This window comes from Nerophis ophidion, linkage group LG06, assembly GCF_033978795.1.
Source record: "Nerophis ophidion isolate RoL-2023_Sa linkage group LG06, RoL_Noph_v1.0, whole genome shotgun sequence".
NCBI classification, from domain to species: Eukaryota; Metazoa; Chordata; class Actinopteri; order Syngnathiformes; family Syngnathidae; genus Nerophis; species Nerophis ophidion.
Window position 1 is genome coordinate 18088384 of NC_084616.1, and position 14371 is coordinate 18102754.

The window sequence follows — 14371 nt, forward strand, 5'->3', positions numbered from 1 at the left end:
ACTTACCATTTTGCTGAGTACCTCATCCGAGGACAGGCTGTGCAGAAACGGTGGCAACTTCCTGTCACCTCCCTCTACGCTATAGGGTATGTACTGTATGGATGTACATGTGTATTTATGCACATAAATATACTGTATGTAAGTGTGGATATATGTACGTATGTATATATGTATGTATTTATGCATGTACGTACGTACTTACATATGTACGTAAGTGTGTATGTATGCATGTACAGTATGTATATATGTATTAATGTATGTATTTATGCATGTATGGACTATGTACGTATGTATTTATGTATGTGTGTGTGTGTATGTAAGTGTGGATTAATGTATGTATGCATGTACATGTGGCTGTACGTATGTATGTATACATGTGTGTGTACGTATGTATTTATGCATATATGTATATACGTACGTACATATGTACGTATGTGTGTATGTATGCATGTACTTGTGTATGTATGTATGTCTGTATGTACATATATGTACGTATCTATTTATGCATGTATGTAGATGTGGATGTGTGTATGTATGCATGTACGTGTGGATGTATGTATATACGTATGTATTTATGCATGTATGTCGTCTGTGTGTATGTATGCATGTACGTGTGGATGTGCATATGTATGTATGTGTACTTATGTATTTATGCATGTATGTACCAATTTGTGTATATATGCATATACTTGTGGATGGATGTATACATGTGTGTACGTATGTATTTATGCATAGATGTATGTACGTATGTATTTATGCATGTATGTATGTACATATGTGTGTATGTATGCATGTGCTTGTGGATGAATGTATGTATGTACGTATGTATTTATGCATGTATGTCGTCTGTGTGTATGTATGCATGTACATGTGGATGTGCATATGTATGTGTATGTACACATGTACCAATGTGTGTATATATGCCTGTACTTGTGGATGTATGTATGTACGTATGTATTTCTGCATGTATGTTGTATGTTGTATATATATGTATGTAAGTATGTATCTATGCATGTATGTCGTATGTATGTATATTAAAGGTGTGGGAAAAAAAAGATTCAAATAGGAATCAAATCGTTGTGCAATTCAGAATCGATTCTCATTTTTAAAAAAATCCTTTTTTTTTCAAATTTATCCAACAAACCAATACACAGCAATACCATAACAATGCAATCCAATTCCAAAACAGAACCTGACCCAGCAACACTCAGAACTGCAATAAACAGAGCAATTGAGAGGAGACACAAAAACTACGCAGAAGTAGTGAAACAAAAGTGAATATTATCAACAACAGTATCAATATTAGTTATGATTTCAGCATAGCAGTGATTAAAAATCCCCCATTGACATTTATAAATAAAATAAATGAACAATAGTGTCACAGTGGCTTACACTTGCATCGCATCTCATAAGCTTGACAACACACTGTGTCCAATGTTTTCACAAAGATAAAATAAGTCACATTTTTGGTTCGTTTAATAGTTAAAACAAATGTACATTATTGCAAACAGTTGATAAAACATTGTCCTTTACAATTATAAAAGCTTTTTTTTTTTTTTAAATCTACTACTCTGCTAGCATGTCAGCAGACTGGGGTAGATCCTGCTGAAATCCTATGTATTGAATGAATACAGAATCGTTTTGAATCGGAAAAATATTGTTTTTGAAACGAGAATCGCGTTGAATCGAAAAAATCGATATATTATCGAATCGTGACCCCAAGAATCGATATTGAATCGAATCGTGGGACACCCAAAGATTCGCAGCCCTAGTACGTATGTATTTATGTATGTATGTATGTATGTATTTATGCATGGATGTACGTATGTGTGTATGTTTATTTATGCATGTGTGTACGTACAGACATGTGTGTATGTATGCATGTACTTGTGGACGTATGTATATGTATGTATGTATGTATGTATGTATGTATTTATGCACGTATGTATATATGCATGTACGTGTGGATGTACGTACGTATGTTTGTATGTACGTACATGTGTACGTATGTGGGTATGTATGCATGTACTTGTGGATGTATGGATGTATATATTTATGAACGTATTCATTTATGCGTGTATGTATATATGTATGTACATATGTATTTATGTATGCATGGACGTGTGTATGTATGTATGTATGTGTTTATGCATGTACTTGTGGATGTATGTATGTATTTATGCATGTATGTACCTACGTAAGTGTGTATGTATGCATGTACGTGTGGATGTATGTACGTATGTATTTATGCATGTATGTCGTATTTATGTATGTATACAGTATATGTATGTAAGTATCTATTTATTTATGGATGTATATATGTATGCATGTACGTGTGGATGTACGTATGTATTTATGCATGTATGTACGTACATACATATGTACTTGTGAATGTATGTATTTATGCATGTATGTATATGTGGATGTATGTACGTATGTTTGTATGTACGTACATGTGTACATATGTGGGTATGTATGCATGTACTTGTAGATGTATGGATGTATATATGTAAGTACGTATGTATGTACGTATATATGTATGTATTTATGCATGTATGTATTTATCAATGCATTGACTTGTGTATGTATGTATGTGTTTATGCGTGTATGTACGTGTGAATGTATGTATGTAGGTATGTATTTATGCATGTATGTCGTATATATATGTATGTATTTATTTATTTATGCATGTATGTTGTATGTATGTATGCATGTACTTATGGATGTACGTATGCATGTACATATGTATTTATTAATGTACGTACGTACATACATATGTACCTGTGGCTGTATTTATAAATGTATTTATGCATGTATGTATATGTGGATGTACGTACGTATGTTTGTATGTACGTATGTGGGTATGTATGCATGTACTTGTGGATGTATGGATGTATATATGCATGTACGTATGTATTTATGCGTGTACGTTGTATATATATGTATGTATGTACGTATGTATTCATGATTGTATGTATGTACGTTTGGATTTATGCATGTACATGTGGAAGTACATATGTATTTATGTACGTGTATGTATTTATGCATGTATGTATGTATGCATGGAAGTGTGTATGTATGTATGTATGTGTTGATGCATGTATGTAGGTATGCATGTTCTTGTGGATGTATGTATGCACGTATGTATTCATGCTTGTATGTATGTACGTACGTATGGATTTATGCATGTACGTGTGGATGTACATATGTATGTATGTATGTATATGTATGTACGTATGTATTTATGCATGTATGTATGTTTGCATGGACGTGTGTATGTATGTTTGTGTTTATGCATGTATGTAGGTATGCATGTACTTGTGGATTTATGTATGTATTTATGCATGTATCTATGTATGCATGGACGTGTGGATGTATGTATGTATGTATTTATTTATGCATGTATGTGTGTATGTATTTATGTACGTATGTATTTATGCATGTATGTACCTACGTATGTGTGGATGTATGTATTTATGTATGTATGTATTTATGCGTGCATACATGTATGTAAGCTCAGTCAAACATAATTAAAGACATTATTGTGTATCTTTATTGATGTTTATGATGATAATATCCTGTGTAAGACGCAGGGGTCAAAGGTCATGTCCCCCAGTAAAACTGAGCGTTTGTGACAACGACGGTTCTTAGAGACAACCTGATGACGGACATCTACGGGGCCAACCTGTACAACCGCTACCTGGAGGAGCGAGCGGTGAGGAAGAAGCCCATAGCCGTGGCCAAGATGGCCGTGGGCACGGGCGGCGGCACCAGCGTGCCCACAGAGGAGGATCTGGCCCTGCCCGCCGCCACGTCCTGCCAGTCGGTGCTGGTGTGCACGGGCGTCTTCAAGCCGCCGACGGACCCCCGCCGCCGCGTCCAGGAGGAGGCCTTCCACGGGCATCGAGACTTTGGCTTCGACCCGGCGCTGGTAGAACCCAATCACATCGTGCAGGACGTGGACCAAGCTGTGGACGCCATCTTCCAGCAGGAGAACTTTGTGCCTTAGAAACACACTTCCACCGACCTTTGAGCAGTGCACTTCTATGCATGGTCAGAGGATTTGGACCAACAACCGCAATATCTGAGTCATTTGCTGCCAAACCTATTTTTAGACGTCATCGATGTTGACTGATTGCAAATAGTGTGCAAGAAAATACAAGTTTTTGGAAATGAGTCGCAATTACGGGAGTTATTTCCAGGCAACTATGACGCCTTAGTGAGTGCGTGGCACACTCGCTAGCTGCAGCGAAACTGTTACACTTCCACCCGGGAGCTGTTGTTGACCTGCAGAAATGAAAACGTGTTTTTAAAGAACATCGTCTCAAATATTCAACAAGAAAATACTGTAAGGTCGTTCAATTGTTGCATCCAGATGCATGATGGGATGCCAACCACACTCAACTGTGATGGTCCGACACAAACAGAACCGCACAAAACAACAATACTGCGATGTCTTATGGAGCAATATGTAGTGTGTGTGCGTCACTTTAAAATACAAGTGGGACTGTGAAACATGAAACCTTATCGGTCAACTTTTCGTGTTTGTCGCCATTGTTGATCGAAGTGAAGAGAAGGAAAGTGGAATAATTTCATTAAAATGGCACCAAATATAATAAATGTTTCTCTTTTTGCTATTTGGCTCATTTAGCAGCGTTGTTTTCCATTTCTTGTCGTACAAATATTTACATATGTGTGTGTATGTATGTATATATGTGTATATATATATATATATATATATATATATATATATATATATATATATATATATATATATATATATATATATATATATATATATATATATATATATATATATATATATATATATATATATATATATATATATATATAACATATATATATAATGTGTGTATATATATACATATATATGTATATATATACACATACATACACACACACATATATATATACACGCTAACTGTATATATTTATATATGTATGTATATACATATATATGTATATGTATGTATATATATATATACGTAAATATGTGTATATATACACATACACACATGTATAGATGTACATACATATGTGTTTATATACATACATATGTATATATATATATACACACAAATATACATATATATTTTGAATTTATCATATTTATTTATTGTAATACTCTTTTTTTACTATATGTATTTTACTATGTATGTACTGAAGAACATCTGGATAAATAAAAGCAGTTGAGTCGCTCACTAACGACTCAGCAGGTGTGTGGGTCACATGATCCTTCTTAAAGTGACACACACCGCGTTACACAACCTTGTGTTTCATGCTTCACGTGGTTTGACCGTCACTATAAAAAGACTTCGAAGGTTCAAAAAATAGTCCTTTTGTCTTTTGTTCACTGCATGGAAGTGAAGGTTGTGGTACTTGCTGGTAGTATTTCCATGCATCAAGTACTGCTGGGTGGTGATGGAAGGACTCGGCGCTGGAACTTCACAAGTCTGTCCAACACAGCGCTGTCCTGCACCATCAGCTGGGTGGTAAAGATGAACAAGCAGGATGGAGGAAGGTGCAGTCACACGCCTGACCTCCAGGGGGCGCCCTGATGGGACAACCCCTTTTAAAGCAGGCATCCTGAAAGATGAAGAAATATGTGTTGGCATCATGACACACACCTGTACACACCTTTGTATGCCTGGACACACCTGTACCTGCCTCTGTACACACCTTTATATACCTGGACACACCTGTACCCGCCTCTATACACACCTTTATATGCCTGGACACACCTGTACCTGCCTCTATACACACCTTTATATACCTGGACACACCTGTACCTGCCTCTATACACACCTTTATATGCCTGGACACACCTGTACCTGCCTCTATACACACCTTTATATGCCTGGACACACCTGTACCTGCCTCTATACACACCTTTATATGCCTGGACACACCTGTACCTGCCTCTATACACACCTTTATATACCTGGACACAGCTGCACCTGCCTCTATACACACCTTTATATGCCTGGACACACCTGTACCTGCCTCTATACACACCTTTATATGCCTGGACACACCTGTACCTGCCTCTATACACACCTTTATATGCCTGGACACACCTGTACCTGCCTCTATACACAGCTTTATATGCCTGGACACACCTGTACCTGCCTCTATACACACCTTTATATGCCTGGACACACCTGTACCTGCCTCTATACACACCTTTATATGCCTGGACACACCTGTACCTGCCTCTATACACACCTTTATATGCCTGGACAGACCTGTACCTGCCTCTATACACACCTTTATATGCCTGGACACACCTGTACCTGCCTCTATACACACCTTTATATGCCTGGACACACCTGTACCTGCCTCTATACACACCTTTATATGCCCGGACACACCTGTACCTGCCTCTATACACACCTGTATATGCCCGGACACACCTGTACCTGCCTCTATACACACGTTTATATGCCTGGACACACCTGTACCTGCCTCTATACACACGTTTATATGCTTGGACACACCTGTACCTGCCTCTATACACACCTTTATATGCCTGGACACACCTGTACCTGCCTCTATACACACCTTTATATGCCTGGACACACCTGTACCTGCCACTACACACCTGTACCTGCCTCTACACACCTGTACAAACCTTTAAACACCTTTACACACTTTTAAATACCTTTACACACATGCAAACCCTTTTGCAGACCTACACCTGGACATGCCTTTACACACCTGTAACCCCCTGTACACTCCTTTAAACATCTGTACACACCTATAAACACCTGTACACTCCTTTATATGCCTGGACACACTTGTACCCGCCTCTACACACCTGTACACACCTTTAAACACTGGTACTTTTCTTTAAACACCTGTACACACCTTTAAACACTTTCACACCTGGACACACCTTTAAACAACCGGACACACCTGTCAACACCTGTATACATACCTTTAAAGACCTGTACGCACCTGTACACACGTACTATGTACACCTACACTATGTAGTACACAAATGTGTACCCATGTGTAAAGGTGTGTCTACTACTGTGTGGAAGAAGAAGTACTTCTAGAGAACATACTGTAGCAATAATAGTATTTTTACTAGACATAGTGTAGTAGAAGTAGTACTTTTACAAAACATAGTGTAGTAGCAATAGTTGTAGATGTAGTACTTTTATAGGAAATAGTGTAGTAAAATAGTGTAGTAGTAGTAGTACTTTTACAGGACTTAGTGTTGTAGAAGTAGTACATTTAGAGAAAATAGTGTTGTAGAAGTAGTACATTTACAGAAAATGGTGTAGTAAAATAGTGTAGTAGTAGTAGTACTTTTGCAGGACATAGTGTTGTAGAAGTAGTACATTGACAGTAAATAGTGTAGTAAAATAGTGTAGTAGTAGTAGTACTTTTGCAGGACATAGTGTTGTAGAAGTAGTGCATTGACAGTACATAGTGTAGTAAAATAGTGTAGTAGTTGTACTTTTACAGGACATAGTGTTGTAGAATTAGTACTTTCACAGAACATACTGTAGTAGTAATATTACTTGTACAAAATATAGTGCAGTGGAAGTAGTACTTTTACACATCATATTGTAGTAGTAGTATTTTACATAATCTAGTGGAGTAGAAGTACTACTTTTACAGATCATAGTGTAGTAGAAATAGTACATTTACAGAAATAGTGTAGTAGAAGTAGTAATTTTACAAATCATAGTGTAGTGGAAATAGGACATTTAGAGAACATAGTGTCGTAGAAGTAGTACGTTTTAAAGAATATAGTGTACAGAACATAGTATGTTGTAGTAGAAGTAGTACTTTTACAGGATATAGTGTAGTAGAAGTAGTACTTTTGCAAAACATAGTGTAGTACCAATATTTGTACAGGACATTGTATTGTAGATGGATGTAGTACATTTACAGGAAATAGTGTAGTAAAATAGTGTAGTAGTAGTACTTTTACAGGACTTAGTGTTGTAGAAGTAGTACATTTAAAGAAAATGGTGTAGTAAAATAGTGTAGTAGTAGTAGTACTTTTACAGGACATTGTGTTGTAGAAGTAGTACATTGACAGTAAATAGTGTAGTAGTGGTAGTACTTTTACAGGACGTAGTGTTGTAGAAGTAGTACTTTCACAGAACATACTGTAGTAGTAGTAGTAGTAGTACTTTTACAAAACATAGTGCAGTGGAAGTAGTACTTTTACACATCATAGTGTAGTAGTAGTAGTATTTTACATAACCTAGTGGAGTAGAAGTATTACTTTTACAGATCATAGTGTAGAAGAAATAGTACTTTTACAGAAATAGTGTAGTAGAAGTAGTAATTTTACAAATCATAGTGTTGTGGAAATAGGACATTTAAAGAACATAGTGTAGTAGAAGTAGTATGTTTTAAGGAATATAGTGTACAGAATAGTAGTATAGTGGTAATACTTATAAAGACCATGTTGTGGTAGAAGTAGTACTTTTACAGGACATAGTATAGTAGGAGTAGTACTTTTACAGATCATAGTGTAGTAGTAGTATTTTACCGAACCTAGTGGAGTAGAAGTATTACTTTTACAGATCATAGTGTAGTAGCAATAGTACTTTTATAGAAATAGTGTAGTAGAAGTAGACATTGTAGTGGATGTAGGATATTTAGAGTACATAGTGTAGTAAAAGTAGTACATTTTAAAGAACATAATGTAGTAGAAGTAGTACTTCTACAGAACATAGTGTAGTTAAAGTAGTACTTTTACATAACATCGTGTAGTAGTAGTATTTTACCGAACCTAGTGGAGTAGAAGTACTACTTTTACAGATCATAATGTAGTAGCTATAGTACTTTTACAGAAATAGTGTAGTAGAAGTAGAAATTTTACAGCTCATAGTGTAGTGGAAATAGGACATTTACAGAACATAGTGTAGTAGAAGTAGTACGTTTTAGAGAATACGTTGTAGTAGAAGTAGTACTTTTAACGGACATATTACAGTAAAAGTAGTACTTTTACAGGACATAGTGTAGTAATTGTACTTTTACACAACACGGTTTAGTGCAAGTAGGACTTTTATAGAACATAGTACAAATACTACTTTTATCGATCATAGTGTACTAGTACTTCTGCAGAACATACTACAGTGGTAGTACTTTAAAAGAACACAGTGTAGTAGAAGTAGTACTTTTACAGGACATACTGTAGTAGAAGTAGTATTTGTACAGTACATAGTGTAGTAGAAGTAGTACTTTTAAAAGACATAGTGTAGTAGAAGTAGTACTTGTACAGTACATATTGTAGTAGAAGTAGTACTTTTAAAGGACATAATGTAGTAGAAGTAATACTATTACAGATCATACTGTAGTATTGGTTGTACACACACTATGATGTTACTGCAAATACAAGAAACCATCACAGTTATTCATACTTTGAATATTTGAGAATATTTAGGAAACAAATAGTTCAAAGTTTAAAGTGGAAAGTCTTGAAAAACAAACCTTTTGCCGTGAAATGGTTCAAGCTGATAGTTCATGTGTTCATGATGATAGTCCATTTGTCCGTGATGATAGTCCATGTGTTCATGATGATAGTTCATGATAGTCCATGTGTTCATGATGATAATTCATGTGTCCATGGTGATTGTCCATTTGTTCATGATGATAGTTCATGTCTTCATGATAGTCCATGTCTCCATTATGATAGTCCATGTGTTCACGATTATAGTCCATGTGTTCATGATTATAATTCATGTGTTCATGATGATGGTCCTTGTGTTCATGATTATAGCCTTTGTGTTCATGATGATGGTTCATGTATCAATGATGATGGTTCATGTGTTCATAATGACAGTCCATGTGTTCATGATGATGGTTCATGTGTTCATGATGATAGTTCATGTGTTCATAATGATAGTCCATGTGTTCATGATGATAGTTCATGTGTTCATAATGATGGGTCCTGTGTTCATGATAGTTAATGCGTTCATAATGATGGTTCATGTGTTCAGGATGATAGTTCATGTGTTCATGTTGATAGTTCATGTGTTCATGACGATGGTTCATGTGTTCATGATTATGGTTCATATGTTCGTGATAATATTTCATGTGTTCATGATGATAGTCCATGTGTTCATAATGATAGTTCATGTGTTCACAACGATAGTTTGTGTTCATGATGATAGTCCATGTGTTCATGATGATAGTTCATTTGTTCATGATGATAGTCCATGTGTTCATGATGATAGTTCATGTGTTCATGATGATAGTCAATGTGTTCATTATGATAGTTCATTTGTTCATGACGATAGGCCATGTGTTCATGATGATAATTCATGTGTTCATAGTGATTATCAATTTGTTCATGATAGTCCACGTGTTCATGATAGCCCATGTGTTCATAATGATAGTCCATGTGCTTATGATGATAGTCCATGTGTTCATGATGATAGTTCATGTGTTCATGATGATAATTCATGTATTCATGGTGATTGTCCATTTGTTCATGATGATGGTCCATGTGTTCCCAATGATAGTTCATGTGTTCATGATGACAGTCCATGTGTTCACGATGATGGTTCATGTGTTCATAATGATGGTTAACGTGAATGTGTTCATGATAGTTAATGTGTTCCTAATGATGGTTCATGTGTTCATGATGATAGTTCATGTGTTCATATTGATGGTTCATGTGTTCATGATGATAGTTCATGTGTTCATGATGATAGTCCTTGTGTCCATGATGATAGTCCATGTGTTCATGGTGATAGTCTGTCTTCCATGATGATAGTCCATGTGTTCATGATGATAGTTCATGTGTTCATGGTGATAATCCATGTGTTCATGACGATAGTCCATGTGTTCATGATGATAGTTTGTGTTCAAAATAATAGGTCATGTGTTCATGATAGTTAATGTGTTCATTATGATGGTTTATGGGTTCAGGATAATAGCTCATGTGTTCATGATGATAGTCCATGTGTTCATAATGATAGTCCATGTGTTCATGATGATAGTTAATGTGTTCATAATGATGGGTCTTGTGTTCATGATAGTTAATGTGTTCATGATGATGGTTTGTGTTCAAAATAATAGGTCATATGTTCATGATAGTTAATGTGTTCATTATGATGGTTTATGGGTTCAGGATAATAGCTCATGTGTTCACGATGATAGTCCATGTGTTCATAATGATAGTCCATGTGTTCATGATGATAGTTCATGTGTTCATAATGATGGGTCTTGTGTTCATGATAGTTAATGTGTTCATAATGATGGTTCATGTGTTCAGGATGATTGTCCATGTGTTCATGTTGATAGTTCATGTGTTCATGATGATGGTTCATGTGTTCATGATTATGGTTCATATGTTCATGATAATAGTTCATGTGTTCATGATGATAGTCCATGTGTTCATAATGATAGTTCATGTGTTCACAATGATAGTTTGTGTTCATGATGATAGTTCATGTGTTCATGATGATAGTCCATGTGTTCATGATGATAGTTCATGTGTTCATGATGATAGTCCATATGTTAATGGTGATGGTCCATGTGTTCCCAATGATAGTTCATGTGTTCATGATGACAGTCCATGTGTTCATGATGATAGTTCATGTGTTCATAATGATGATTAATGTGAATATGTTCATGATAGTTAATGTGTTCATAATGATGGTTCGTGTGTTCATGATGATAGTTCATGTGTTCATATTGATGATTCATGTGTTCATGATGATAGTTCATGTGTTCATGATAGTTCATGTGTTCATGATGATAGTCCTTGTGTCCATGGTGATAGTCCATGTGTTCATGATAATAGTTCATGTGTTCATGGTGTGATAGTCCATGTGTTCGTGATGATAGTCCATGTGTTCATGATGATAGTCCATGGTTTCCTCATGATGGTTCATGTGTTCATGATTATAGTTCATGTGTGTATGATGATAGTCCATGTTTTCAGGATGATGGTTCATGATTATAATTCATGTGTTCATGATGATGTTCGTGATGATAGTCCATGTTTTTAATGATTATGGTTCAGGTGTTCATGATGATCGTTCATGTTTTCATGATGATTGTCCATGTTTTCATGATGATGGTTCATGTGTTCATGATGATAGTCCATGTGTTCATGATGATAGTCCATGTGGTCATGATGATGGTTCATGTGATCATGGTGATTATGGCGTGGCGTCATGAATGTTTTTACACAGCAGCAGAGAAATCTTCAGGCTTGTCGTAGATAATATGTTATCTTTGAGAAGCAGCATCAGCCAATGACAGCCCTCCTACTTTCTTCACCAGCTATGATGTCATCGTGTTCATACAATAGTCACGGTCCGCCTCCTTTCTGCAGCAACAAACACAACATGTCATTGTAACAAACATGTGGATTATGTCATCGTAATAAACATGTTGATGATGTCATTGGACGGGTGAGTCACCCCAGGTCCTACTTCTTGTCGCTAAAAAGGACAGGTGAGTCACCCCAGGTCCTACTTCTTGTCGCTAAAAAGGACAGGTGAGTGACCCCATGTCCTACTTCCCTTCGCTAAAAAAGACGGGTGAGTGACCCCAGATCCTACTTATTGCCACTAAAAAGGATGGGTGAATGACCCCAGATCTTACTTCCTGTCGCTAAAAAGGACGCGTGAGTAACCGAAGGTTCTACTTCCTGTCGCTAAAAAGGACAGGTGAGTGACTCCAGGTCCTACTTCTTGCCGCTAAAAAGGACGTGTGAATGAACCCAGGTGCTACTTCTCGTCGCTAAAATGTACAGGTGAATGATCCCAGGTTCTACTTAACGCCACTAAAAGGGACATGTGATTGACCCCAGGAACTACGTCTTGTCACTAAAAAGGACAGGTGAGTGACCCCATATCCTACTTATTGCCACTAAAAAAGATGGCCCCAGATCCTACTTCGTGTCGCTAAAAAGGACAGGTGAGTGACCCAAGGTCCTACTTCTTGTCGCTAAAAAGGACAGGTGAGTGACTCCAGGTCCTACTTCCTGCAGCTAAAAAGGACGGGTGAATGACCCCAGGTGCTACTTCTTGTCGCTAAAATGTACAGGTGAATGATCCCAGGTTCTACTTAACGTCACTAAAAGGGACATGTGATTGACCCCAGGTACTACTTCTCGTGGCTAAAAAGGATGTGTGAGTGACTGCAGGTCTTACTTTATGTCGCTAAAAAAGACGGGTGAGTGACCGAAGGTCCTACTTCTTGTCGCTAAAAAGGACAGGTGAGTGACCCCAGGTACTAGTTCTTGTCGCTAAAATGTACGGGTGGATGACCCCAGTTCTTACTTCATGTCGTTAAAAAGGACCGGAAAGTGACCCAAGGTCCTACTTTTTGTAGCTCAAAAGGATAGGTGAATGACCCCAGGTCCAACTTTTTCTCACTAAAATGTATGAGTGAATGATCTTAGGTCCTACTTTTTGTCGCTAAAAAGGACGGGTAAGTGACCCAAGGTCCTACTTCCTGTAGCTAAAAAGGACAGGTAAGTGACTTCATGTGCTATTTCTCATCGCTAAAATGTACAGGTGAATGATCCCAGGTTCTACTTAACGTCACTAAAAGGAACATGTGATTGACCCCAGGTACTACTTCGTGTCGCTAAAAAGGACAGGTGAGTGACCCCATGTCCTACTTCTCGTGGCTAAAAAGGACGGGTGAGTGACTGCAGGTCTTACTTTATGTCGCTAAAAAGACGGGTGAGTGACACCAGGTCCTAGTTCCTGTTGCTAAAAAGGACGGATGAATGACCGCAGGTTCTACTTTCTATCGCTAAAATGTACGTGTGAATGATCCAAGGTCCTATTTCTTGTCGCTAAAAAGGACAGGTGAGTGACCCCAGATCTCACTTATTGCCACTAAAAAGGATCGGTGAATGACCCCAGATCCTACTTCCTGTCGCTAAAAACGTGGGTGAGTGACCCAAGGTCCTACTTCTTGTCGCTAAAAAGGACAGGTGAGTGACCCCAGGTCCTACTTCTTGTCACTAAAAAGGACGGGTGAGTGACCCCAGGTCCTACTTCTTGTTGCTAAAAAGGACGGGTGAGTGACCCCAGGTCCTACTTTTTGTAGCTCAAAAGGACAGGTGAATCACCCCAGGTCCTACTTCCTGTCGCTAGAAATGTGGGTGAGTGACCCAAGGTCCTACTTCTTGTCGCTAAAAAGGACAGGTGAGTGATCCCAGGTCCTACTTCTTGTCACTAAAAAGGACGGGTGAGTGACCCCAGGTCCTACTTCTTGTCACTAAAAAGGACGGGTGAGTGACCCCAGGTCCTACTTCTTGTTGCTAAAAAGGACGGGTGAGTGACCCCAGGTCCTACTTCTTGTCGCTAAAAAGGACAGGTGAGTGATCCCAGGTCCTACTTCTTGTCAC

At 37.5% G+C, this 14371-nt stretch overlaps 2 protein-coding genes across 3 annotated transcripts in view; one reads left to right on the top strand and one right to left on the bottom strand.

The window, feature by feature from the left end:
• Nucleotides 1–4637, top strand: part of LOC133554319 (haloacid dehalogenase-like hydrolase domain-containing 5) — a 31200-nt gene extending 26563 nt beyond the window's left edge. The window contains exons 7-8 of the mRNA XM_061902915.1: nucleotides 1–86; nucleotides 3652–4637. The exon at nucleotides 1–86 is cut by the window's left edge and continues 103 nt beyond it. Of these exons, the coding sequence (XP_061758899.1) occupies nucleotides 1–86; nucleotides 3652–4009 (444 nt within the window). The 3' untranslated portion in view covers nucleotides 4010–4637. The remainder of the gene's footprint in view (nucleotides 87–3651) is intronic.
• Nucleotides 4638–5097: 460 nt separating this feature from the next.
• Nucleotides 5098–14371, bottom strand: part of iqsec1b (IQ motif and Sec7 domain ArfGEF 1b) — a 216124-nt gene continuing 206850 nt past the window's right edge. The window contains exon 13 of one of the 2 annotated variants that reach the window (XM_061902912.1): nucleotides 5098–5607. In XM_061902912.1, coding sequence (XP_061758896.1) covers nucleotides 5594–5607 — 14 coding nt within the window. In that variant the 3' untranslated portion in view covers nucleotides 5098–5593. Of the gene's footprint in view, nucleotides 5608–10758; nucleotides 12332–14371 lie in introns of those variants that run through there. The other variant, XM_061902909.1, reaches the window with a different exon arrangement.